This window comes from Phoxinus phoxinus, assembly GCF_949152265.1.
Source record: "Phoxinus phoxinus genome assembly, chromosome: 8".
Lineage (NCBI taxonomy): Eukaryota > Metazoa > Chordata > Actinopteri > Cypriniformes > Leuciscidae > Phoxinus > Phoxinus phoxinus.
This window is the reverse complement of record NC_136883.1, coordinates 23843561-23870246: the sequence shown is the minus strand read 5'-3', so window position 1 is coordinate 23870246 and position 26686 is coordinate 23843561. Positions and strand designations below refer to the sequence as shown.

The window sequence follows — 26686 nt, the reverse complement described above, 5'->3', positions numbered from 1 at the left end:
CTCACTAACCCACCTCTGCCTGAATGTGTGTGTTTTCTTGGGGCAGTGATACGACTGAAAGTTCTCCTACTGAAGACCGTTCTCCCTCTCACCAAAGCACTGACCAGTAGAGAGGTACACTCTCTCTCTCTCTCTCTCAATCTCTCTCTCTCTCTCTCTCTGCATGTTCTATATCTCACTCTTTCACTCCTTCACCTCTCTGATTGTGTCATTTTCTTGTGTTGGAATGTAACTTGTAACTAAATGTATTTCAAAATACATATTTATTTTAGTGTACTTCATTATAAAATTACTAGGGAGGCAATGACTCCTTGAAAAACTTTAAGGTTTAGGCAGTATGACCAAGCTTTTGCATCAAAATTAAAAATATAAAAAAGTAATTTTATAAAATGGTCAATCAGTTTCTTTATATATGTATGTATTTATTGAAATAAAAATATTTTATAAAAATATGTATTATATTTTTAAACAATTATTGTATTAAATATATTAAGAAGGAAATCTAAATTACATTTCATATTTAATACAGTAAATTGAACATGTTTTACAAATAAAGTATAGGGTTCACGAGACTATTTTAAACACTATTTTTAAGAAATCTTCAATGACAAAATATGACTGGAAAAAGTCTTTTATTCAGCTGATATAGTCCCAAAATGTAAAACAATATGGTAATAAAAATATACCTTAGTGAACAATAGCCTTAAAATATGACTTAAAATACATAATATTATAACAACGAGGCAATAATAATGCAGGTGTCTTGAAGAAAATGATACCTATGAATGTCACTTCAGTTCTACTTTCTGAGTACTAATTATCATAAGCAGTAAAAGACACAAACTCATCTCCGACTGAGAAATATCGTGGCACGAGATCTCCTCACACCCCTAGTAATTAATCTCATTTTATTATTTTTTTCTTTATCACTTTTAATAACAAGTCTTTGTCTTATTTGGGATTCTCATTTCTCTTCCTTGGTTCCATGTGCAAAAAAACATAAAGAAGTCGTTCCCGTTGTAGGCCATGTCCAGGTTTTTGCTTTTTCTGTGCTGGTTTTTGGGGGAAATGTGTGGAATTCTGCAGAATGTATTTACATATGCTTACAAGAATAGGGATAATTGAAAGCATGTTCAAATGACATATCTGACTTTTGCCTTGTCTTGTCATTGCAGATCGCCGTTCGCCGATAGTTGTTTCCTGAGCAGCCCCCTGTGCTCTGAGATAGCCGACGTACAGTGGTACGGGCACGAGAAGGCAAAGCCGGGAACGCTCGTCTAAACCATCATCCCTCATCCCTCTCTCTTTAAAAGAGTGTCCAGAAGGCAGGCCTGACCACAGTCATCCGAACACACTTATGGCTGGAGCCAGTACCACCTCAGCCTCTCTTTCATCTCTGTCTCTCTGTATACCCGGCGGTACAGTGTTTATGAACTATGGGAATACAAGACTCTGAATGAACTGAGCTTGACCTTGTCTGACCCTCCCACTCAGACTTTTGAACTTTGACCCAGTTAGCTGTCAGCCGGTTCCTCCATATGCACAAACCCTCTGTGTTTATTCCATCGCTGGAGTGATGTGCATAAGAGAGACGTCTTCTGCGCGTTGTACTATAAGTGAACCCCACTCATGCACACACACACACACACATGCTCAAATAGACATTCGTCCCCTGCTGTCGTGTGTGTCCCTCTGCACTAATGTCAGAGAGCCGGCGTCGTTCTCTCTCATGCACATGACATGCACAAAAACACATTCCGATGGATTGCTTTGTCGTCAACCATCTTTGTAGATCTTTATGTTCTCAGTTCTGTTTAAAAAACAAAACAATGTGACCACAAACCCCTCTTTCATTACCCATCTCATTTGGACCGCAGCGCACCATAAGCCCCTCCCTCTTTCTGTGGACTTTGATATTTTGTGAATAACAATAGATTCATTTAAAATGGCAGAAGCCTGTCTTCGGTCATCCTGGAGTGGAAAAGGAGCCCAGATATCATATCGCTCAAGATGGTGATGACGCAAGCGTTACAAACAGGAAATTCAAAAACATTGTGGTCTTTGTATGTAATGTTGGTTTGTCATTCTCAAGTTCATTGGTTCTTGTCCAGAAAGTTCAACCATTTTTGCAGAACATTAGCTAACTTTTAGAAGCCATAGCTGTACAACAAATCTGAAGCATTAGGTTAGAGGCATTAGCATGACCCTCGTCATTGAACGACCAATCTGTGAAGTACTGCAACTCAGGCCGCAACCGGTGTACTTTGCTAGTAAGGCAACTTCGCCACCATGGTGCTCCGAGCCTGAACTGTACATCCCACAATGCCCTGCTGTAAGCCCACACTGCATGCAGAACCGTCACTAACCCCCGCGTATAGTGTTGTGACATCAGTGAAGTAACGAGACACACGAAAACACCTTCTCCAAACACTCCTGGCCTTATCGGTTTTCTGTTTTTATGTATCCGTTTTTAATATTCAGGATTTTACTTAGCAACAACACCGCTATGACATTATGTTCACGTTTATAAATCCGTCAGATGAGCACAACACAACGTGGCACACAGACTCAATATTTCAACGGAAACGACATTACCTCCGCCCTGAGCTGTCGAAGGCGTTCAGGAGAACAGCATTCCAGAATGTGACACGATTGAAGCAGGTGCTTCGTTTTACAAGCGACCGGTAAGAAACTCGAACAATACAGGGTGTTTCATGCTTTCATCATGCAGTCAACAAGATCCGAAACCACGTGTGCCCCTCGCCTCGATCGTCCGGTCGAGGAAAAACATCAAGCCATAACGCTAAAGACCTTGTTACACACTCTGCAAGATACGAACAATATCGTACGCGCAAAGTACCTTAAGAAACAGGAAGCTAAAAGCACACCCTTTGCCATTACTACAGAAATCCAACGGTTTGTGCGTTAACTTAAGCAGTCACTACAAGTGTGTATTCAAAAGGGTCCAAATCACCAGACGCTAAATCTAAAAGTCACCTGATTCATGCCCACTCAAAGACGTTTTTATCTGCCCTAAAATTGATTGTTCATTGTTTCCGTGCATGCTCAGCACACTGTGTAATGCATCTTGATGTTAAAACTGAAACCCGGTGTGAAAACAGCCCTGATGGAAAGTAAAACACCTCATCCGCGTCTACGTTTAGAGGTCGCTCAGACCTCACACCCTCTTAGGCCAATGTGAGCCGACTCCTATCGTCTACCTGTACTCGATAACAAAAACATAAATCTTTTTATATTAAAAAAAAAGAAGAAAACTAACACATTTATCAACATTTATAGGCAGGACTGTGGAAACTGGGTTCTTTTAAAAGAAAAAGTCAAACCATCATTTGATTTTTATAAATCGGTATTCGTTATTTGCGTGTCTTTAAGCTGGGAAATCGCAACAACACGTTCAGGTGCTACAGGAAGACCAGTTGCTGCTTCGGTTTCCGAGCTGTAGACTTTTCCTAACGGTTGTCCATAGTTTTAATACCAGTTGTGCAAAATGAAGGACTTTAGTTACTAAAACTGTCTTACCACTTCATCTTTGACAATAGAGCATGTTTTATGAGTTCATTTTCAGATATAACCGGACACAATAAAATGGTGTTGTAGAAAAAAATAAAAGTGGAATGGTTGGGCAGGTTAAATATAACCAAATTCCACAGTTAATTTATTCTTTTTTCTATTAAGAATTTGTATAGTAACATTTTTCAAAAACCGTGTTGTTGGCAACTGATACTGAATTTTCCAGATGAGAAATGTTGGTGGTTCTTGAGATTCTGAAATAAATTATTGCTGAATGTTCGCTAAACTGAAGCGTGAAATCACTTTATTGCTGTTATTCAGATCGTGTGTCTTGCATGTCGATAACAGAGTGATATGCGTGGTTAATGTATATTTATCGTTATTCATAACGCAACATGCCCCTCCAGGTGGATGAAGGTGATGATCCGCTTCCTCCGGGCGTAATTGAAATTCCCGCATGTCACTTTTGTGGATTATGTTTCTGCATTTGTAATGAGATCAGCCGCTGGTGAAGCTGACAATCACACCCGGTGATTGAAATACCAAGTACATGAAACTGACATTTGATTTGCCATAAAGGCTGCTGAAAAATAGGCAAAATCATTTTAATGGAGGAAAAGGGAAAGAAAATTGTCCTGCTTTGAACCTGCATTCAAGGTTACACACACTGAATGTCCTGTTGTTTTGTCTTACCAGGTAGGTTCTGTTGATTGCATATTAATAATTTTGTCCTCAATTTTTTTTTTTTTTGCTTATGAAAGGAATGTGAAACTCAAATATTTTAATATTAGCATTGTTGTTTTACATACAATATTGCCAAATCAACAATATACATGAATATACAAAAAACAGTGACAAATGGGGGAAAAAATGTATTCAAATATAATGGCCAGACTTTAGATCAGGGTCAAATGCTTATTAATAACTAACTATAATCTATGATATTTGCCTCAATAAACTCCGAATTATTATTAATAGTTAGTAGTTAAGTTTAGGTATAGGTTTAAGGGATGCTGAATATGGTCATCCAGAATAAGGCATTAATATGTGCTTTTATAAGCATTTATAAACAGCCAATATCCTAGTAATATGAATGCTAATAAGCAACTAGTTAATAGTTAGAATTGGAATTGTTACCATTTTATTTATAATTTATTTTTAACAACACTGGTATGGACTTCTCTCGTGGTGCTTCTCAATTTTTCAGACCTTTGGAGCCTTTAATATATCCAGATTTATTGCTCCATTTATGTTCCACAGAAAATAGAGAATCATGTTTGGATCGTCATGAGGGTGAGTAAACGATGACAACTTTCTTTTGACTCTGATAGTACACATGCAAGTGGAATTCCCATAAGTCCCTATGATCACTTCCTGTGCCAGACAGGACACCAAGTTATGCAATGCCTTCTAGGGTTCTGATCAACTCCCTAACATCTTACATACTACGTTAATATGACTCACAGATTTTGGGGGAAGTGTGTGAGGATGTTTGTGCCTCAGACAATGGCTTGGGATCTCCCCCGGCAACAGGAACACAACACTGGAAAACCAAACATTGGAGAATTGGCTGCTGTTATTGTGCTGAAACCCCAGTGTGATGCTCGAAATATGTGTTTTGGGGCAGCGGAGTCAATTGTGCCCACTGCAGCTGGAATGTGAACAACAAGAGACGCTGTGTTTATGGAGATCTTCCATTTCCTGTGAAGCTCAGTGGATGCTTTGTTGAATGAAATATTTTCACCGCTAAATCCATGACATTCCCCTGCTGTGTGTGAAGGGCTTGAGGAACACTGAGGAATGTTGTGTTCAGTGAACATGAAAGCTGGACTTCATAGGGCATCATCGTGACCCCTAGTATGGAGGGTCAAGGCATTTGGAGTTATTTTGGAGAATTGTTTGAATTTGGCAGGCTCACAACTGACTATAGGCCAAAATAAACACTAGAGTCTGTGGAAAGCACCACTGCTGTCGGTCCAAAGGGGGTGGTAAGATGAAGTATTGAATGATCTGGGCTTGAAAGGTTCATTCTCCACCAATAATTCATGAACAATTAACATTGTGCCCTTAACCCAAGGTTAACTGAGTCCAGGGGGACCCAAACCTTGTCCAAACAAGCACAACATGTCTCTTCAATGTAAATTAGATTTTCATTCGTAAATTACTCTGGGTTTTCAGTTATTCTCTGCAAGTTGCATCATAATGCTGGAGGTAGCGGCTATCTGACTGAGACTGAAACATTTATTCAATCGATTTGTTTAAAAACATGGATTCGTTGTTATCTGCCTTTACGATGAGTGAGCCATCGACTTCAAAATCACTGGCTGCCTGCAAATATGCATACTTTCCTGCTATATAGTAGATAAACGTTCCTGAAAAAAAGTATTTATAAAACAGTAGGTGTAAAGTCCCTGGATGACCAACTACTTCCGTCAAGACTTTAAAGTGCGCTTTTGACACTTTACTGTAGGGACTCAACTGCCCAGACAGCAACACGGGACATGTGGATTCCACCCGCACCAGATGTGGTGTCGACACTATGTTGCTGTCTGGGTGATGTTGGGATGTCACATGACAATGACAACATGTCGAATGTAGTATTCCTGGAATTAATTCAAATTACACACACTCCTACTATATGGAACTTGGAACATACTTTTTAACCAAGTACTTATTCAAAGGAAGTACCATTCAGTCAATCGTTTTGTAAGCTCAATTGTTGAAATTGAAACCGCATGTGAGTATAGGCTACTAGCTACTCTTACTATTTTTGCCATTGAAAGATATTGTAAAAGTAGTATGAGTATATTAGTATGCGAATTCAGCAAATGAGATTGAATCATCCACTAACTGAAACGATTTGTTTGAAATGCTGATTTAAGTGTGTGTTGCTACTCTGAGAAGCGGACGATTGAACAGGCGTTGACTTCGTTTGGACCTCTTTTCGTTGGCGGAGCAAAAATAGACAAAGTAACCGGCAATATTGCATCTAAAATTTAAGTTATTCAATCTTAACCTGTTTATTGTCTTGTTGAAGACACTAGCAACCAAATATATGGGCCTTAACACTTTTTCACTAAAGGACAGAAGTATGGCTTTAACTTTACGGCATCTATGTCTTTATTTTCCCCCATATGTAGTCACTGATGTTTCATGACACATAAATACCCACACATTCCCTATCCCATGCTAATAAAGTCCATTCTTCCAGAATAATGTTTCTGTATGAGCCCTGCAGGGTCTGGAGCAGAGCAGCTATTCTGTTACAGCTTTCCAAGCAGCTGGAAGCCGTTATTCTCTCATGTGATGAAAGTGTGTGTATATGTGTGTTTCTCCCACAAGCCGTGAGAACAGTGTGCGTGTTGGAATGCTGTGTGAAAGGACGTATATTGTGTGACCTGGGAGTTTGGGATTGGTGCGTTTATGATCGCAACTCTTTCATCACCATGAAAAAAAACTGCAGCAAGGGGTGATGGGAGCTGGAGTCTGGTTTTCTCCACAGCCATGAGGGGTATATATATATGTGTGTGTGTGTGTGTGTGTGTGTGTGTGTGTGTGTGTGTGTGTGTGTGTGTGTGTGTGTGTGTGTGTGTGTGTGTGTGTGTGTGTTAATATAGCCAGTTCCCTTTCGATTCGGTTCACTTCGACATTGCGTTTGCTAACGCTTATGGGGGAAACCCCTTCCTCCAAATACTACTGAAGCCTTATTGAATCATGCCAGTAACACTGGCCAATGGCGTTCAAACACGCAAAATATGAGGGGGCTTTTCCATTATATAAGGCGGCATTTATTCCGAATCTTTTCCTTCAGCCAACCTTCTGCAAGAAGCCTATCATCAAGCAAGACTTACCGTGATTTACAAGCTACGGTGGACAACGTCTTCTCATCCCCTGTTGTGAGCCTTGGGATAAGGATGACCTCTCGCGATTGTCTTCAGAACCTTCAGATGGCCACGAGACGTGTCTTCTGCCTCGGTCGTGGCCACGCTGAGGCGGGTACTTGGGGGGTCGGACTGCCCCCACTATGGAGATATGAGCCTCCGGATTCTCAGGCTCCGTGTGGCCATTGTCCAAAGAGATGAACTCGCCCAACAAGCCCTGCCGCGCTCTTCCTCTGCCAACTCCTTCAAGCCAAGGAAGGTGCCAGGAGCTTCTGATATGGACCTGTCAGGTGATGAGCTCACGCTGGCTCAATGCACACACACCTCTGCCACCCCAACTGGACAGTGGTTCCCGCTCCCTTTTTCCCAGAGATATCAAAGTCGTGGAACGCGCCACTCGATTTGAGTGCACAATCCGGGATCCTCCCTCTCCCCCTTAACTGAGTCCTCTTTTGGAAGGCCAAACAAAATAGTTTGGCTTTCGCAACAAAAAACACAGCGTCTCCACAACATGGCGGCGCCGGTGGCAACAATAATACAGCAAGAATAAAAAAAGTTCTTTCTTTGCGTATACATTTGGGCGGTGTTATGAAACTGCCCCCACATACTGACGTAGATTTGTGGGGGCGAGTTTGAACGAAACGTTTATGAAGGCGTGGCTGAGCCTTAACTTTTACAAAGAATATCTCTTTGGGTTTGAGACTTTGAGCTTCGTAACTCTGCAGATCTTATACTTGCACAAACAGCTATAACACACTAAAGAAAAAGGAAAACAAGAAATCGCATCATATGACCCCTTCAAACTTCCTGCTCCACAGCAGCGAGTCACAATTCAGTTGTCACAATTAACAAAAGCATGGCAGGCGCTGCCAGGGGTATCAAGAGTGGGTTATGAAAACACGCACTTTAGTTCTTTCGCAGAATGCCCTGTTTCAACAGTCTGTTAATATCCACTGTACGGGAGCAGAATGCCTCAGTTCTGCGAGAGGAAATACACAACCTTCACGTAAAACGTGCTATAGAGACAGTGCCCCTAGCAGATATTTTCTGATGCCAAAGACAACGGAATCGCAAGGACCATCTTGAATTGTCACTTGCTAGATCGGCCCACTGCTACATCAACATGAAAGTTTTTCATTTGCACATGCTTTTAAGTCTTGTCAATTTAAACATTCAAGCAATTTTTAACCATTCAGATTGAAGCACAAGACGACGTGAAAGAGTCAGGCTCACTCAGCTCACTGTTTTCTACGTAAACACACACACAGAGACGCAGGGACGTGCAGAGAGTTCCTCAGGGGCAGGGGCTCAAATATAAAAAGGGGCATATATATATATATATATATATATATATATATATATATATATATATAAATATATATGTGTGTGTGTGTGTGTGTGTGTGTGTGTGTGCTTGGCATCACAGAAATAAATTATATTTTTAAAGTATATTAAAATAGAAAACCATTATTTTAAATTGTAGTTTTTTTTCTGTATTTTTGATCAAATAAATGCAGGCTTAAAGCGCATAAGGGACTTCTTTAAAAAAAAAAAATAGTAATGTGTGTGTGCAAAAATGTTAAAATAATAAAGTTACCATTTCGCGTGTTGTTGTTGTCAGGCAGCCTACACTTCACATAATAGGCCTGGGCTTCATTTAACAAACTATGATAGTATCATAATGGTAAACGGTGTATCAATATAGACTAAATACAAGTGACTTGAATACTATACTTACCATTAATGCTACTTTTGGGGCTGGTTTGTAGTCAATTAACATTCATTAGTTCAACGACGGAGATTCAGATCACTTCAATGTAAATTCGTCTGTCCATGTAATTTTCAAATGATTTATTTATAAATGACCGTCCAATGATATTTGAACTTCTTGTGCCAGATGACGGACGATTGGTCGGTGTATTATGCATGACAAACAGGCTTCAGCGAATTAAGTAATATTTTAAAATATGTGTTATGTGGATTTTTAATTGAATCGACACGCAACCTTTTTATTATTAAAAAAAAAATAATAATAATAATAAAAAAAGCTTTTTTTTTTTTTTTTCTGCCGTCGAGCCATACTCACTGAAAGACGCTCGAGAGCATCGGTTCCCAAGCAGACTGTGTGGGATACCTACGTGTACACTGACTAGTACATTTTTATTTTAAAACGCATAACTTTTGCTACGGTTATGCTTGCCGCCCACACACTACTCCGGAGTTTTAGACCCTCGAAAACGGAGACCGTCAGTCAAGTCAAGACCGAGCACGACATGCACAACTTGACGCAAGTGACGCAACCCATAGCAACGCGTTATAGCAACAACCTCAGACTGACAGAAACGTAAAAATAAACGTGAATTTAGGCTACTTTAGTCTTGTACACATTGTCATGTAAATTATAAGCAAATGCATTTTGTTTTATTGACCACAATATTATCAATGATATTTGTTTGAGAAGGGCACTTTTGATTAATTTTGAAAAAGGGCAGGGGCTCGAGCACCCAAAGCCCCCCCCTCTGCACGTGCCTGCAGAGACTCCCTGTGTGCACTCCAAAACAGCTCATGGTTACTTTTTTGTCATCTAAATAATAAAAAATAATTTGTGTCTTCTTATGCTTCAATGGAATACACACAACAAAAGTGTCAAAAAAAATGCCTGTCTTGGCGAGTGTTCAAGCAAACACAGTTGGTCATGTCTTAACTAAACGTAAATGGAGAAAGATATGCTAATGCATGTGCAACAGTATTGGATCCATGCTTTAAGTCTTAAAGTGACAGCAGCCTAATATTTCTGCTGCCGTCTGTATGGACAATGTTAATCAAACAACAAAATACAAAGAGAAAATCACTCACTGATCTTGACTGAGCATATTTTGTAGCTTTAACAAAGGATTCATTTATATAAATGTTTTACAGTGAACATTGTGCAGTGTTATTTTATGTTTGATTATTCAATTTCTGTAGGCTTTATTCTGAATAAAGCACTGTTTATTTAATTTGTATCTTTGTTCTGTTGTATTTATTTGAGCAGTTGAATTTATTTGAGCTGTTGATTGTCATTTGTTTATTTGTGTCTCATTTTATTACTGAAGACTCGCCTGTCTTCAATAATGTTTGAACTTTATATGTGTTGGGCTAGTTAGTTAGTTAGCTGTGGTATTGAAATTGGAATCAATCGAAAATTGTGAAATTTCATCGGTATCTAAAATTTTGGTGGCTTATTTATTAGAATACAATGTTACATGGGTCAAAACAACAACAAAATTATTTTATTATTTTTGTGTGTATAGGGACAACCTGTAACTCACATGAGGTCACAGCAATAGCAAATGACAACGATCAAATCAAATCCCAATGGACATACTCAAGTCCCAACCTTCATTTTTTATATATATACCATATTTAAATTCACTATCATTAGAAATATAATATATCATACAAAAATAAATCATATTTTTCTGAGTTGCATTTCAGTGTCTTTTTTATTTTAAAAAAGCCACATAGCACAATAATTTTGCATAAATACAATCATAAAATGGACAATGATTTTTCATAACCTTGCCGTCACCTGTTTTGGATGATAATTCCATAAATTTTAATCTTATTGAAAATAAAAAATTACTTTCAAGGTTTTCTGTACAATTGTACATTTTAATGTATTTTCAAATAAATTATATTACAGTGGTATAATTTGGTTAAGATGAACCTACCCATAAATGGCACAGAAACAAAAACTGTGATGAATTGATATACATGTCAAAGTAACTAATAACTAATAGCCAGAGGATTACAAGTCAAATGTATAAGACTAGTTAGGACAGAACAGAAGTCCTTTCACCAGTAAAACTAGTGTGAGTCATATGCCATGCCCATAAGAAATGAAATGTATAACAACAAATTGTTTGAACAGGGTGTTTTCCTGGAACTAACTATTTTAGGGTGATAGCTTTCCATTCTTACAAACCTCGGTTTAGGAAAACCCAGACACCACTGAGATTGGCATCTTTAAATTGAATCTGTCAACCAAACAGCTAAAATGAATCAGACTTTCCAAATCTTAAAATGACAGGAAGTCAGCAGGAAATCCAAGAATCAAAGTCATGCGAATTTGGCTTATTCATGTTTTAAATCTGATTTGGTCCCAGTGTGAGGAAGTCACTCACTCTTCCTGTGACTCAGCACTTCCTTTAACTCATCTCAGGAGGTCAGAAAATGACATCAAATTGCAACTCGTCTTGATATTCATCCTTAAAAGAACTGTCTTATCTTTCTACCAAAGAACAGATCTACATCTCTAGAGAAACTAATTAACGCTTTCAATAGCGTTCGGCCCACTATGACAGTATTGTATGTTAAAGTGCAAATACATCAAGAATCAATAAATGGAATGAAAAAATAATCACTTCAGAAACATCAGCTTTTATTTAATTTTTTAAAAAGAAAAACGTGTTTTTTCAATCCAGTAGCAGTGGTTCTCAAGACTGGGGTATATTTACAATCAATACGTTATTTACAACACGAGAGACAACATGACTTTGAATGTTGTGATGTGTACGTCGTCACAGAGCGTTGTACTCCACACACTTTGAGGGATCTGTTGTGAAATGTTTCTGACAGATTGTCATTAATCTTTTCAGCCCCTGAAAAGATTAACAGAAAAAAGACGATCACTGACCTGATAAACAACACAACAACTATGTAATGTAACACTCCTAATCATACTGTCGTTTCAGACCTGAATGTATTTCCTTTGGGTCTCGTCATTGAGCACATGAGCGACGTGTTTGGAGAAGATCTTCTCACGTCCAGTACGAGCGTGGATGCCCACCATGGTCACACCGATGGGCCATGGAGCGTTTCCTATAGCCATCTGCAGATAAGCATCATTTGCCTGCATGTACACAAGTGTGTGAGTCGGGTTTCTTCGCAAATATACTAATTAAGAACTGCAATTCAAAGTATTGTAATAAGTAAGACAAACCTTAACATATTCCCTCTCCAGCATAAACTTTATGATGTCTGTAATGGACTCCTTAATGTCTCCTGGTAAATTCTACATATAGAAGACACAATGAGTTAAACAAAAGGCTTGTGAATCTCTATCTAATAATGCGTTGTATGTAGAACAGCGTACCTTCTTGCGTAGTTTTCTGAAAAGAGGTTCCAGATAAGATTCGGTCTGTTTCTGAGTGGCACTGGCGAGCTTGCCCTGGACACTGCGCTTCACATGGTCCTCTCGGCTGTTTAGATCTTTAGCCCACACGCCCAGCAAGAACTACACAAAAATAGATGCACATACAGTCACACAAAATAAAGTGATTATACTCTTAAATTACGCATCAGATGATTATTAAATCATTATTTAATTGAATTAGGGATGCTAACGATTAATCGACAATCGATTGTTACCGGGTGTTTAGAAGAAAACAATCTACTAAAAACAAAGGTATCAAGTAACGAAGTACAAATACTTTGTTACCTTACTAATAATAATTAATAATAAATAATTAATACATTAGAACATTGGCTGAATGCATTTCTATAAAAATCAGTTCAAGATTTAATAAACACTCGCCCCCAAAGAAATGTACAATTAAAAAATAAATACAATAAATAAAAAATACATACCCTCAGTACTTTATTTATGACGTCCATGTCTCGAACATCATTACCAGTGCCAAGAGATGCTCCCAGATCCTGTTTTATACAGGTTATTAGACATGAATGTAGCATCAGACATGAGCCAAATCTTATATTATGCAATAACTGAAACCATAAAAGCATTAGTATCCAGACAGTCATCATATTGTAAATCGATTAGTTCAGGGTTTCCCAAATTGTTTTGTCAGCCAAACCCCTTTGGCTTAAAAGGTTTACTTGAAGTTTCCTCTGATACTTTAGGTTAACATTTCAATCATTTAACAACACATTTGCATGACGCATGTCCTGTTCAAACTTGCTGTTAGTTGTAAAAGAATAGAATTAACTTGACAAACTATACATCAATAAAAAGCTCTCAAAGTCTCAAGCTTATATTTTTGTTCTGTTTTACTGTAGAAATATTTTAGTGACAATAATTTCTTAATTGAGCTTGAATAAACAGCATCCTTCAGGGCACAAAAGTGTGGACATTTGAAGAAATATTGATTGGATTCTCATGTTTATTTGTCATTTCTTTCGAGAGGATAATTGGGAACTCTACTTGGTTTTGCAGATATGGAGAACATTGGATTTCAGATGTAAGACTATAGTGCCACCTAGCGGGAACATGATTAAAATACTCCTAATCTGACATCTTTCTACCGATTCTGGAATTGACCTGCTATATGGATGATATATAAATTAGCTGAAGTTAGCGTTGTGGATTCTATGTGTGTGTGGGTTTACCTCCAGCTCCTCAATGGTGGTATTTTCTTCATGCACTTTGAGGTCGTGTTGTGTGTCCAGTAAAATTGAACCTTCTGCTCCACCCACAATCTCATTCAGATACTGCTGATCGATCTTATCCATGGCAGCCTTCAGATCATTCCTCAAACCCTAAACACACAGACAAGGTAATCCATAAGAAGTATGTCAATAAGTATTCAGCATGAGTCAATAATACAGTATACTATATAAAGCACTGGCAAAGTACGTTATCAGTTTTTGCTTGCAGGAAAATTCAATGTGGTTTCCTGGTAAACAAACAAACACTGCGCACGACAAGAGTGTCAAGATGGCGAGAGGAAAGTTTGCTCTTACCTTGTTTACTTCTGGTGCTAGAATTTCAATTTTGCGGAGTCTCTGGAAAGCATCATAATCGGATTCGCCAAACAGACGGACCGGCTCGCCTCGTTCCCTCAGACGTCTGACCGCCTACACGCAGCCCAAAGATTGATTATTCATTCAAGAAAACAAGCACAGTATACGAGTTACATTCGGTTAGCTCTGATTGGCTGACCCACCTCCTGTCGAGAGAGCGTCATTGGCAGTTTCTCCTCCGTGAGCTCTAGTTCTAACGCAGGATTGGCTGATGTAGATGGAGGCTCCACATCCTCAGTCTTGTCGAGCTTGAAAAAAAAATACAACATATAGAGAGAGAAAGAGAGAGAGAGACAAGAAAATAGTCTCTTTTTTCCATTTTATTATGGTTACATTAGGGTGATTCCACTGCAAAGCATATAAATGTAAGATTGAGAAGGGCAGCTTGCAAAATAATAATTAATAAACAACAAAAAGGAAATCTATCCTGGCCAGATTTTTCGGCAAAAAGGCCAAAAACAGACACTTCTCCATATAATCATGCAGCTATGTATTTTTTTAAATTTGATTAAATCTTCTTCTAATCTTGTAGAAGTATGAACGCACATAATTCTCCCAAGATGCAATGGGTGAAGAGCAAGGAATCTGACACTGAAGCTGTATTTCTCGACACTGATTTGAATTTAACACACCATGCATGCAGTGCACTGCTAAATCAAAACCGAATAGGGAGGTTAAAACAAAACAAAAAGAGCATTGCACAAATGAAAGAGCAGGCGAGACATCTAGAATTTCAGCAACTTGTGATTTGCTCCGGGGTAGGCACCTCTGTCACATGATTTTAATGTGGTCATTATGCAGGCTGGGCTGAAAATTCGGATAGTGCTGCCTTCAGCTTTGTGCAACACTGGGAGCAAAGGCAATTAAACACAAATGTTCTTCAGTCATGCCGAAACCGAAACCCGGTCAAACATCTCTCTGGCAGCATGCATTCTGTCTGCCTGAGCCCTACCTGTCTCACAGGCTGCTCATTAGAAACCTAAACTCACAGAACACACACACAAACAGCAGGAAAGACAATATGAGAAGATACACAGCAGACAGAAGACACTGCTGCTGGAGGAGAAAACTAGAGAGAAGGAGCGAATGCACGAGGATGGGGAGACACATTTTAAATGGGACATTTGTCACAGTTCATTTCTTTTACAGCTACAGTGGATGACTGACAGGCAAGTAAGCGACCCCTCTATGTCACAGGGTTTAAAAACATTTTGTTAATCGAAACAAAGATTAAATAAAATAAAACAAAATCGAAACAAAATGAGAAATGTTGCCTTGGCAATAGACTGAAATAAATTTAAGTTAAAGCAATAAAATTATTAATTGGAAATAAATAAATAACAAACAAAAATAAAGTCATCCTAAATAATAATATTTATTTTAAAAAAAGAAAGAAAAAAAGACAAAATCACATATTAACAAAATGGCTAAAAAGTAAACTAAAATAAACATGATCATTATAATTTTTAAAATAAAAGATATAATATTAATAAAACTAAAATAACACTTTAAATTAGGGTCTGGTAAAACAGAGTAAAAATATAACAAGTAATAAGATCAAACTAAATAAATAAATAAAATATTAAAATAATAAATAATGTTTATTTAAATAATACATCTAAAAGTACAGGCCTACACTGAGTAAAATAATAAGATAACAATGGAAACTAAATATTTTACATATGTATAGTATTAATATTTCACTGTATGAATCGGGTCTTTCTTTATAGATGAAAATATGTAGCTGTCTTTTACATTTTAGGATGATCATCATCATATTTGGGGTTCATTGCAGCTAAAAGACTGAAAACCTCTGATATAAAGATATTATCAGGCCAGATTGCATTACAAATACAATGTGGTTAAATGAGAATACGACCAGCTGTTCAGCCACATGAATAAAATGGAAGTACTAGAATATATTTATCATGATGTAATGAAAGTTAACCATGGTTTAACTACAACAACAACAACATGTTTGTACCTTGTATCCACATCTCCTATAATATTCTTCCTCTTCCTTTCGCGCGAGATCAGCCCTTTTGAAATATTTCTTTGAGTCCTGGAGAAACCACAAGAGTACATCATTACACAAACCCACATATCTGCACACAACTGCATAAACATTAAAAACACAGCTGTAAAAAACACAGCGGTGTAAAGGGTCGAGCTATAAAAACGTTCTAGAACAGTCGATACTCACGTCTATGAGATCTTTGTCCACTATAAGCTTTCTTTTCCTCGCGATCTCTGCTTTGAGGATGTCCATAACTCAACAAAATGAGTTATAAGTTATGAAATAGTTAAGATTGTACGACAAAATATGTCCCTTTTCCACATAAACATTCAACGGGAAGCAGTTTACACTTTCGTTCACTGCTTCCGTTCGTACACTGCAGACTGCTGGAGATCAATCTGAGTCATTACTGCCATCTAGTGGATAAATCCGAGACAGACGCTGAAAAAGTTTGATCGGTGCTTGGGTTCATGTGATCGCAATAGCCTATACTAAAATACAAGAAAGAACACAGTATTTTTATCTTTTTTTAAACCTTTTGATAATCCGTGGAGAAGCAGACTTCTTAATTTAATATAGGCTTGGCTAGGCTATTAAACATATCTAACTTGTATTTGTATAGCCTAGGCCTAGTGTGTGTGTGTGTGTGTGTGTGTGTGTGTGTGTGTGTGTGTGTGTGTGTGTGTGTGTGTGTGTGTGTGTGTGTGTGTGTGTGTGTGTGTGTGTGTGTGTGTGTCTGTGTGTGTGTGTGTGTGTGTCTGTGTGTGTGTGTGTGTGTGTGTGTGTGTGTGTGTGTGTGTGTGTGTGTGTGTGTGTGTGTGTGTGTGTGTGTGTGTGTGTGTGTGTGTGTGTGTGTGTGTGTGTGTGTGTGTGTGTGTGTGTGTGTGACTATTGTCACTCTCATTGACAGTTGGTCACTACATTATTTTATGACGATGTTACAGGTTTGTTTTAAATCGATATATTTTAGGCTCATTTTATTTATTTAAATTATATTTCATAAAGTAAAATATTTAATATCCTAGTATTTTTTCTTTTTCATTTCCCCTATTCCCTTTTCACTAATCTCTAATTTATTATAAGCAGAAAAAATACAACATAAAAAAGAAAGGATATTTAAGACATTTCGACTTAAATGACATTAAACCGAATTTTAAAAAATTAGTTGAATCTTGTTTTTTTAATTGTTTAACTTATTTTGATGAATGTAAAAACATATGTTGTCATAACTTATTGGTCATATCGTTTTTTACAGTGACGCGTTTCCCTTGTGTGGGAGTCACAGACTGCGAAAACTCAAAGTTTCTTCTACTCTTGAGAACAGAACAGACAGTCATTTTCCTCCAGTCAGTCCGATGTAAGTCTGGACCCTCATATTTGCGCCCCACAAATATTAGCGACCATCAGGTGGCGCAAAGGAATAGACGTGACGAATTCTGAAAGAATTAAGAGGTTTATTTATTTACATCATAAACGAGCAGCCCCGCAGGAGAATGTAAACGCGCCCTGTCCATCATCATCCTCCTCCTCCTCCTCACCACCATCATCAGTCCAGAGAGACGCGCGATTATTATTAAAGCTCATTCGCTTCACTCTTCATCAGCTGGACTTAATGAGTTTGTCAGTGATTAAAGAGCCCGTGTGCTGATGAACTGGGCTGGATTCTGTCTCTTCGCCGCTCTGCCCTTAAAATGGAGTTTGTGGAGAGGAAGCGGAGCAGGAAGTCTCAGAGCTTTAAACTGGTGAATGATGCAGGTAAGCGGACATCAGTGCTGGGAGATGACAGACAGCAGACAATAGAGCACATCGGAGGCGTTACGTCAGCACTCTGGAATGCACCTGTGAGACGATGTGTCGTTCCCTCATTGTCTTGCTCGCATCACCATAATGTCAGACGCCTCGTTTTGAGTCTTCGTCAGATTTAATCGCGTGTTTTTCAGCAGCGTTTATAGTCAATCATTTGTATCTTCTGATGCTGCATTTAGTCTGTCCATGTGCTCTTCTTTAAGTGTGATAGAATAGAATAAAGGTCTATTTGATGCATGCGTGGATGTGATGATGGTGTGGATGAAGATCTTCACAGTCACGCTGCCTACAGGTGGTCCTGCAGCATCACTTCATCACATCTGCACCGCACATACGTCACGCATACAGCTGCTGATGTGAGTGACATCACAGCAAGAGTACATGCATGTAATCCGCGTGCTGCTGTACTTCATCTAAAACTAGATTTGTTTTAATCCCACATGCCGTTTTTAACAACTAATTCAAACTGACAGTATACGTAGTTTGCAATAGTCTATTTTTGTTTTTGTATTATTTAAATTAATTTACTGTATAGGACTTTTTTAAAAAAATGCTGAAACACGTTCTGTCGACATTTAATTTATTGTTTTATGTGAATGCTTTTATTTTCCCTTATTTTCTTATTTTATTTTTTTAATTCTCTCTGATCTAATCAACTCAGCATGCACTTTCAAAAATGTGGATATAGCTGAAACAAACAAACAAACGAAACCACCCAAAATAAGAATTTGTGATATAAAACTGAAATTAATATTATTCATGTATGATATAAACTTTATTATGTTTATTATGTGATGTTTATACTCTTTATATTTCATGGGAGAAAGATATATACGGTACACAATAATAATGATTAAAATAAAAATGAAAAATTTTAAAGAGTGCAGTAAACAGTGTGTACCAGCCAGAACGTTTAATTACTGTATTCATGTCAAATTTTTTCTGTCATTAATTTCATGTATATTTATGCATATTTGCTATGTATAGCTGTGGACCCCAAACACAAATAATGTAAAATTGTGGACAGTATTTTATAACATTTTGTTTTGTTAGTTCTTATAAGAATAGTCATGATGCATGAAATGTTTGGCATGATCTTAGATAGATAGAACTATAGGCCTGGATGGATGGATGGATGGATGGATGGATGGATGGATGGATGGATGGATGGATGGATGGATGGATGGATGGATGGATGGATGGATGGATGGATGGATGGATGGATGGATGGGTGGATGGATGGGTGGATGGATGGGTGATACTTTTCTGGTCTTTTCCTTAGCTTTTCTGTTTTTCTCCAATCTCATATAATAAAAGACTAAAACAAAAACTTCTGTGATTCGTTTAGATTTTAGCCATGAAATGGATGATCTAGACCAGAATGACACTGAAGGAGAAGCAGCTTCTGAGACTGAAGGTATATATCGTTCATCACACACTTCATGACATGTACAGGCTCTGTGTGTTAACTGTGTCTCTCAGTCTGGTTAGGTGACGAAGGGATGGAGATCAAGAAACAGATAACAGGCATGATGCGCTTGCTGAGTGACAAGACAGGACGAGTGTACCAGCGAGTTGGACGAGAGGGAGAGACCCTGAAACAAGAGCCACAGGAAGAGGCTCTCAGCCTGCCCGTGGCACAGAGCCCGGCTCCTGAACATCTCCAGTACGGCTGGAGCTCAGTCCTGCCTCTGGCTCACAGCCAGTACGGCACACGCTCCAAAACCCAGAGGATGCTCAACCACTTGAAAACTAATGGTGAGTCTCTAAGTAGGCTAATGCAGAGATTTTGTAATCTTCAGAAGATTTGTTAAGTGAGTAAAATCGATGTCAAATGCTAAACAGAGCCACGTGTAGGTATGTTACACTGATGATGATGTTTATATGCAATGGCCCCAAAAAGTATTTTGACATTAAAGTCACACTTAAAAATGTACACTGTAAAAAATGGTATGATCAATAAGTTATGACAACATGTTTTTACATTGCTTTAACTTTTAACTTTTAACTTTTTTTTTAAGTCAGTTTAATGTAATTTAAGTTGAAATTATAATTATTAAAGTTAAACCATTTTTTACAGTGTATGAATTTAATTGCATTTGATGACAAATAATCAAAAAAAGTGGTATTTATTTTAAAGAAATATAGCACAAGCGCATTTTCAGGAAGACTTTTCACAAAAAAGGAAGTTTACCTTAAATTATAACATTTACATGTATGCATTTAGCAGACATTTTTATCCGAAGTGACTTACAGTACATTGCATTGAAGCTAAACATTTTATTAGTTCAGGCACTATGAATTGAACCCATAATTCACTAAATTCATTACCAGGTAAGACAATCAATATATTGTTCAAAATGAAAAACAAAAATAAATACTTTGTGGATGACAAGGGTTAATATAATGACCTACACCTCTGGTTACTTTATGGAGAAAAGTTGGCATTATTTGATTGCTCATGCTTGGTTGGACATTTCATAATCTAATTCAATAAGATTGAGACATTTTATATATTATTTGTTTTATTATTATATATTTTATTTTATTTTAGTACATTTCATTTTTTAGTGCATTGTATTTTATTTTTGGCAGCTGGGGGTGAAATAACGGAAAATAAACATATTTTCCATTAATAAAATACCGTTTGTAACTGTATTTTTACATAAAATCTTGTTTTTTCTTTAGCTTTTTAATGTTTCAGATCATATTTTAGAAAATGTTTTTATTGTATTTTTATATTTATATATTTATCCTTATATCTCCTATATTTAGGATTTTTATCCTTAACCACACCACTTTTCTTAACATTTATAGTTATTGCAGTTTAATCATGTGTTTGAAGGGCTTTACATACTGAAACCCTTTGGGATTCTTTCCAGGGGAAGTTGTATTATGTGACTGTTGGCTGCAGAAAGATGTACTGTCTGGCACCGCAGCAGCGACTGTCTAGACATCTTTAGATAACACAGCAAACACGTAATGTCTTTCTTCTGTACACACAAAAAGAAACAATAACTCTCTCACTGTCCGTCTGGAGTCAGAGAGTCAGGTGGCTTTTGTGCCGGGTGCTTGGAGCCCGGGTGTGAGACATCACCAGTGATGGGCGTTGTGTTGACGATGCATCTGTGTTCTGATTCAGACATGGCCTTGCCCCCTGCGCCTGCTGCCATGGCAACTGAGCCCAGCTGCTGTATGTGTAACTGCAAGAGCACCCTACAGGCCATTCTGCTGGAGTTACGTACCATGAGGAAACTAATCCAAACTCAGAGAGGTAAGTAGATACATAACTAGCCTAAACTCATCTGAACGCACGTACAGCCGCATTTACCCGTGTTCTGCTGTACTCTCAGGGACCCAGGACAAACAGGTCTCCCAGGTCTCGCTTTCCTCGTCCCGAGCCTCTATCTCCAGGAGGAGGACTCGAAAGAGGAGGCCGGGTTACAGAGTGACACTTCTGACCACGGCCACTAAAAAAAGCACACCTCTGTCTCCACCTGCTGAGGTTGATACTGTTACTGAGAGTAATCAGTCCAGAGAGGACACACCCTCCACAGTGGCAACATTTATCCCAGATCCCATTCCCAGTGTGAAGACACCTCCCTCTCACTACAGCGTCACCAGAGGCCAAAGCACCACAGAGGTACACCGGTGCGAATGTGTGCGGGAGTGAATAAATTTTTTTGTACCCAGGGATTGGAAGGAACACGCCGACTTTTTGGGACTTTAGCTTATTCCCCGTATCCCCCAGAGTTAGATAAGTCCATACATACCCTTGTCATCTCCGTGCGTGCCGTAACTCTGTTTGACGCACTCACCGCTAGCCTAGGTTAGCACAAAGACTGGAGGTAAATGGCTCCAGCTAGCATATTGCTCCCAATAAGTGACAAAATAACACGTATACAGGAAAATGTTGGCGTTATTTTGTCAGTTATTGGGAGCAGTATGCTAGCTGGAGCCGTTTACCTCCAGTCTTTGTGCTAAGCTAGGCTAGCGGTGGGTGTGTCAGACAGAGTTACGGCACGCACGGAGATGACAAGGGGTTACTATGGACTTTTCTAACTCTGGGGGATGCGGTGAATAAGCTAAAGTCCCAAAAAGTCGGCATGTTCCTTTAACGACTGTAAGGCCGATTATGAATGTAATTTGATACTTGTGACTGATCATGCCCAAATACACCGAGTCGCGTTCAGTCTGTGTTTAAAATCTGCTCCAGTCATTGGAAACAGTCTGTAAGTGTGTTCAGTTCAGTCTTAGAATGTTTCAGATAGTCGTTGAGTGTGTCCCCGGCATAATGATGTGAGGGAAGGATACTGCGTAATCTTGCTCATGACACCTCAGGAAGCTTCCTCGTTCCTCATTCCTCTTCTTAGAATTCTTAGAAATGAACCCTGGCATGTTTCAGAAGGACCAGTTAGCCAGTTTTATTTACTTGCCAACCCACATTTTCACTCTTGGCATTTTTGTATTGGACCATGTTTGCACCCATCAGATTATGGCCATGTCCTTCTTTCTAAGCAGAATGATAAGTGCTATAAAAAAATGAAGGGATGAGTGCATAAGTACGGTTTCACAACTCTCTAGGCTTTGTGTTCGTACCGACAACTGTGTATATGAGTAACGTAAATGACTTAGAAATGGCTGGGTTTTTTTCTGTGTATATCTTCTATTTTTTGTGTCATCCAACTAAAGGTGCAATTGTGGAATGAGTACAGTGTATAGTGTGTCAGTGTATGAGTGTGTATTAATGACTTTTATTAATATCTCGCCCGTCTGTCTCTCCCAGCCGGAGGTACAGTTGGCCGAGGATTATGACATATTTATTCCTAAAGCACAGTTGGACTCTATCTTACTGAACTACACACGCTCTGGCAGCCTGCTCTTCAGGAAACTGGTGTGTGCGTTCTTTGATGATACAATTCTGGCGAATTCACTGCCCAACGGCAAGAGGAAGAGAGGTCTGAATGACACCAGGAAAGGACTCGATCAAAACATAGTTGGAGCCATTAAAGGTGTGTGAAAATGAATAAACCAGACTTTAATTTACTCAACATCAATGTAGAGAACATTATGATGAATTTATACAGTAGCTCTAAAAAAAAAACGTATGTGGACACTTAAAAATGTCATTGCATTAGTTGATCAAATATTAAACCATGTGGTGCAAAACTTTTATATATCCAGGTAAAAACTCGAAAAAATTAGAATATCGTGCAAAAGCGAATTTATTTCAGTAATTCAACTTAGTAAAAGGTAATATATTGACTCATTACGTGTAAAGTGAGATATTTCAAGCCTTTATTTGATATTATTTTTGTTGATTATGGCTTACAGCTTATGAAAACCCCAAATTCAAAATTAGAATATCGTGAAAAGGTTTTCATAAGCTGTAACCCATAATCATCAAAATTATAACAAATAAAGGCTTGAAATATCTCACTTTGCATGTAGTGAGTCTATATAATATATTAGTTTCACCTTTTAAGTTGAATTACTGAAATAAATTAACTTTTGCACGATATTCACATTTTTCGAGTTTCACCTGTATATATAGGCCTACTGTTTCCACCTCAATCACCAGCCACTATTATGTACACCTTGCTAGTACTTTTGCCTTCAGAACTGCCTTCATTATTTGTGGCATAGATTTAAGGTGAAACCCAAAGGTGCTCTATTGAATTGAGATCTGGTGACTGTGGAGGCCATTTGAGTATAGTAAACTCATTGTCATGTTTAAGAAACCAGTTTGAGATTTGAGCTTTGTGACATGGCGCGTTATCCTGCTAGAATAGCCATCAGAAGATGTGTACACTGTGGTCATGAAGGGATGGACATGGTCAGCAACAATACTCAATTGGTAGAAAGGGATCCAAAGTGTGCCAAGAACATACCCCACACAGCATTACAAAACCAGCATCAGCCTGAACCGCTTATTCAAGGCAGGATGGATCCATGCTTTCATGCTGTTAATGCCAAATTCTGATCCTATACGTCGCAGCCGAAATTGAGACTCATCAGGCCAGGCAACATTTTTCCAATTTTCTATTGTCCAATTTTGGTGAGCGTGTGTGAATTGTAGCCTCAGTTTCCTGTTCTTAGCTGACAGGACTGACACCCAGTGTGTCTTCTGCTGCTGTAGCTCATCTTCTTCAAGGTTCGACATGTTGTGCGTTCAGAGATGCTCTTCTGCATTCCTTGGCTGTAAGCGTGACTTTCAGTTACTGTTGACTTTATCAGCTCAGCAGATTGTCTTGACCATGTCTACATTAATGTTTTTGCCACGTAATTGGCTGAATAGATATTTACATTAACGAGCGGTTGAACAAGTGTAGGCTACCTAATAAAGTGGCATATGAGTGTGTATGTATGTAATAAAATGTATATATAATGGTTTTAATCTGTAATTTTTTTTCTGTGTGTATGAATCTAGTGTTCACAGAAAAGTATTGCACTGCCAATGGAATTGAGAAGCTTCCCGGCCCTAGAGACTGGGTCCAGATTCTGCAAGACCAGATTAAACTTGCCCGTCGACGCTTAAAAAGAGGTGAGAACGTGAGAAAGAGAAATAAATGGCATGAGACATTAAAAAGACAGGGCAAGGGAAAAAGAAAGAGAAAGAGCAATGCTGTTGTAACAATGCTGCTGCTTCATGATTGATGGTTTGCTAGTTGAGTCCTATTAAAACAATTAATTGATCATTAAAAAGTTAATTTATCAAATTGTATCATTTATTCGATTTATTTTTAATGATTTGCAGCAGAGACAACTTCAGACAGTGATATTCAGCACAAAACAGGTACTCAGACACATTGACCCAAACCCACACACACTGCATAAATGAAAGCGCTTCAGATTGATGAGTGTCCTTCACCTCACAATATCCCAGCATTCTTTGCGATAACAAATGATTTATTAGACTGGTTATGTCCTCGAGATGAAGATAACAAATTTTCTTAAAGAACTTTAGGGGAAAAAAACAATTGGAATACTATCTCCACTAGTATTGTATCATCTTTATTCCTTTTTGTATGTTATTTTTTTCAGAGAAAACTGTTGATAAAGTGGAAACTGTGATGCAAAATGGTACGATAATGCACACCTTTAACATCTCGCTCTCCAAAAGTGCCATTGTTCTTAAGTAACACTTTCTTTTGTACCGCAGGTGCTGTTTATGAGAGAACAGAATGTCTAGTTGCTATGGACACTGCCTGAGAAGAGATTGTTTTCAACTAAATGCAATCTCCGACCCCCACAAAGGAGTCATTTTTAATAGTTTCGTCCGTATAGACTGTAGCATGCGTCGACAGATCTGGCTTTGAAATTCTCATGGCCAGCTGTGTAACAGACAGAATGTTTGTGTGGAAAGAAAGGGCAACATTTGGCTGATCAGTAGGACCCCTGCTGGCATTCCCGACAACTATGGACACACTTTTGTAACACAAGTACTTTCATTTGATCATTTTAAAGTGGGTCGTCCCAGGTGTCTAGTTGTCTTCTATTAATATATGGAAGTGTTTGTAGTTTTTCAGCTTCATCCAAATGCTTCACCAACAGATATCAGCAGAACTGCTGAAAAAAACATGACTGTGCCTTTAATTCACTCTGCCATGCCAAGCAACAAACTGATGTCATTTCACGGTTGTGCTGTTTATTGACACTTTCTGGTGAAATATGTTGCAGTTTCTATATTAATTGTACTTAATGTCACATTTGCTGCACATAGTCTTACTAATGTGTCGTTGGTTATATAATCTGGCAGACTGGTTATGTAGAAATGTAACTGTTTGACTTCCTGTGTAAGAGGATTTAGTGTCTATTGAATGTATACAAATGAGTGAATAATAACATTGTCCTGCGTCTGTGTAACAAAGGGTTTTTACCTCACAGTCAAATGCTTGAATAACTATTCATGTTAATATCTGGGTTAAATGTTAAGCTTTTTGGACAGCATCTGTGGCTCGAGTCATGTCTGTTTGTAAAAGCAGTTCTAAATGCACACACAGAAATGCAGTTACATTGCACATTTGCCCCTTAGAGTAGACGTCCACTGTAAGTGCACAACTGTCACCTCAGACTGATGTTTGCTTTTCCAAACTGAGATAACTCAAAATGAATGCTGCAGATGCGGTTGAAAACGCTTAAGCGTGACTATTCCTTTAAGAGCACAGATATTATGTCTGTTTCTCCTTTTTGATATGCCTGTTTTAAAAAAGATAAAGCTCAATTTTACGTTTATTAGTGGAAACCTGTTTGGTCTAAGACGTCAAATAAATACTATGGCTGTGTCCTAAATGGTTGATCTAAACCTGTTTCAAATATGCTTGTTTTCCCCCACCATACAGTCAAGTGTCCATATTATTAAAAAACTCATAAAGTTAAATGTTCTGTCACACTGAAGAAACGGAACCACAACACTTAAATTACATAAATTACTATATTTATTACATAAAACTGTGAAGATTGAAATTGGTAGGCTATTTGCATTTGTGGATGTAGAATTTACAAAAACAAAATTAAATGTATAATAAAACAATTATCATAATTGAAATTATAGTTTATTTTGTAACCAAAATAATGTACCATAATACATATATAAAGCAAAGACCAAAATCTGTAAATACTCATAAAACTGGCAAGACCACAGTAA

At 38.1% G+C, this 26686-nt stretch overlaps 3 protein-coding genes across 22 annotated transcripts in view; 2 read left to right on the top strand and 1 right to left on the bottom strand.

Annotated features, from left to right (window-relative positions):
• frmd4a (FERM domain containing 4A) overlaps positions 1–3828 on the top strand; it is a 167927-nt gene extending 164099 nt beyond the window's left edge. For 7 of the 18 annotated variants that reach the window (XM_079620349.1, XM_079620362.1, XM_079620361.1 and 4 more), the window contains exon 23: positions 1176–3828. In XM_079620349.1, coding sequence (XP_079476475.1) covers positions 1176–1281 — 106 coding nt within the window. In that variant the 3' untranslated portion in view covers positions 1282–3828. Of the gene's footprint in view, positions 1–46; positions 115–1175 lie in introns of all 18 variants that reach the window. The other 11 variants (XM_079620351.1, XM_079620352.1, XM_079620347.1 and 8 more) reach the window with 2 other exon arrangements.
• Positions 3829–10668: 6840 nt separating this feature from the next.
• On the bottom strand, positions 10669–16703 carry prpf18 (PRP18 pre-mRNA processing factor 18 homolog (yeast)). 2 transcript variants are annotated; one of them, XM_079620598.1, is made up of 11 exons: positions 16420–16626; positions 16201–16278; positions 15169–15195; positions 14360–14464; positions 14157–14270; positions 13803–13952; positions 13044–13112; positions 12550–12690; positions 12397–12468; positions 12151–12306; positions 10876–12055 (listed from the first exon to the last, which is right to left on the bottom strand). In XM_079620598.1, the coding sequence occupies exons 1-11, from the start codon at positions 16483–16485 to the stop codon at positions 11975–11977; spliced, it is 1059 nt and encodes a 352-aa protein (XP_079476724.1). In that variant the 5' UTR covers positions 16486–16626; the 3' UTR covers positions 10876–11974. The 2 variants fall into 2 exon arrangements, with proteins under 2 accessions (XP_079476725.1, XP_079476724.1); XM_079620599.1 differs by lacking the exon at positions 15169–15195 and having other exon boundaries at positions 10669–12055; positions 16420–16703.
• An 813-nt stretch (positions 16704–17516) lies between these two features.
• Positions 17517–26377, top strand: bend7 (BEN domain containing 7). Of its 2 annotated transcripts, XM_079620624.1 has the most exons (10): positions 17517–17988; positions 19388–19456; positions 19522–19797; positions 21182–21313; positions 21393–21682; positions 22826–23051; positions 24470–24583; positions 24797–24835; positions 25084–25122; positions 25202–26377. In XM_079620624.1, exons 1-10 carry the CDS (start codon positions 17925–17927, stop codon positions 25249–25251), a joined length of 1299 nt encoding a protein of 432 aa, XP_079476750.1. In that variant the 5' UTR covers positions 17517–17924; the 3' UTR covers positions 25252–26377. The 2 variants fall into 2 exon arrangements, with proteins under 2 accessions (XP_079476750.1, XP_079476749.1); XM_079620623.1 differs by having other exon boundaries at positions 17787–17988; positions 25084–25312.
• The last annotated feature ends 309 nt before the right edge of the window (positions 26378–26686 follow it).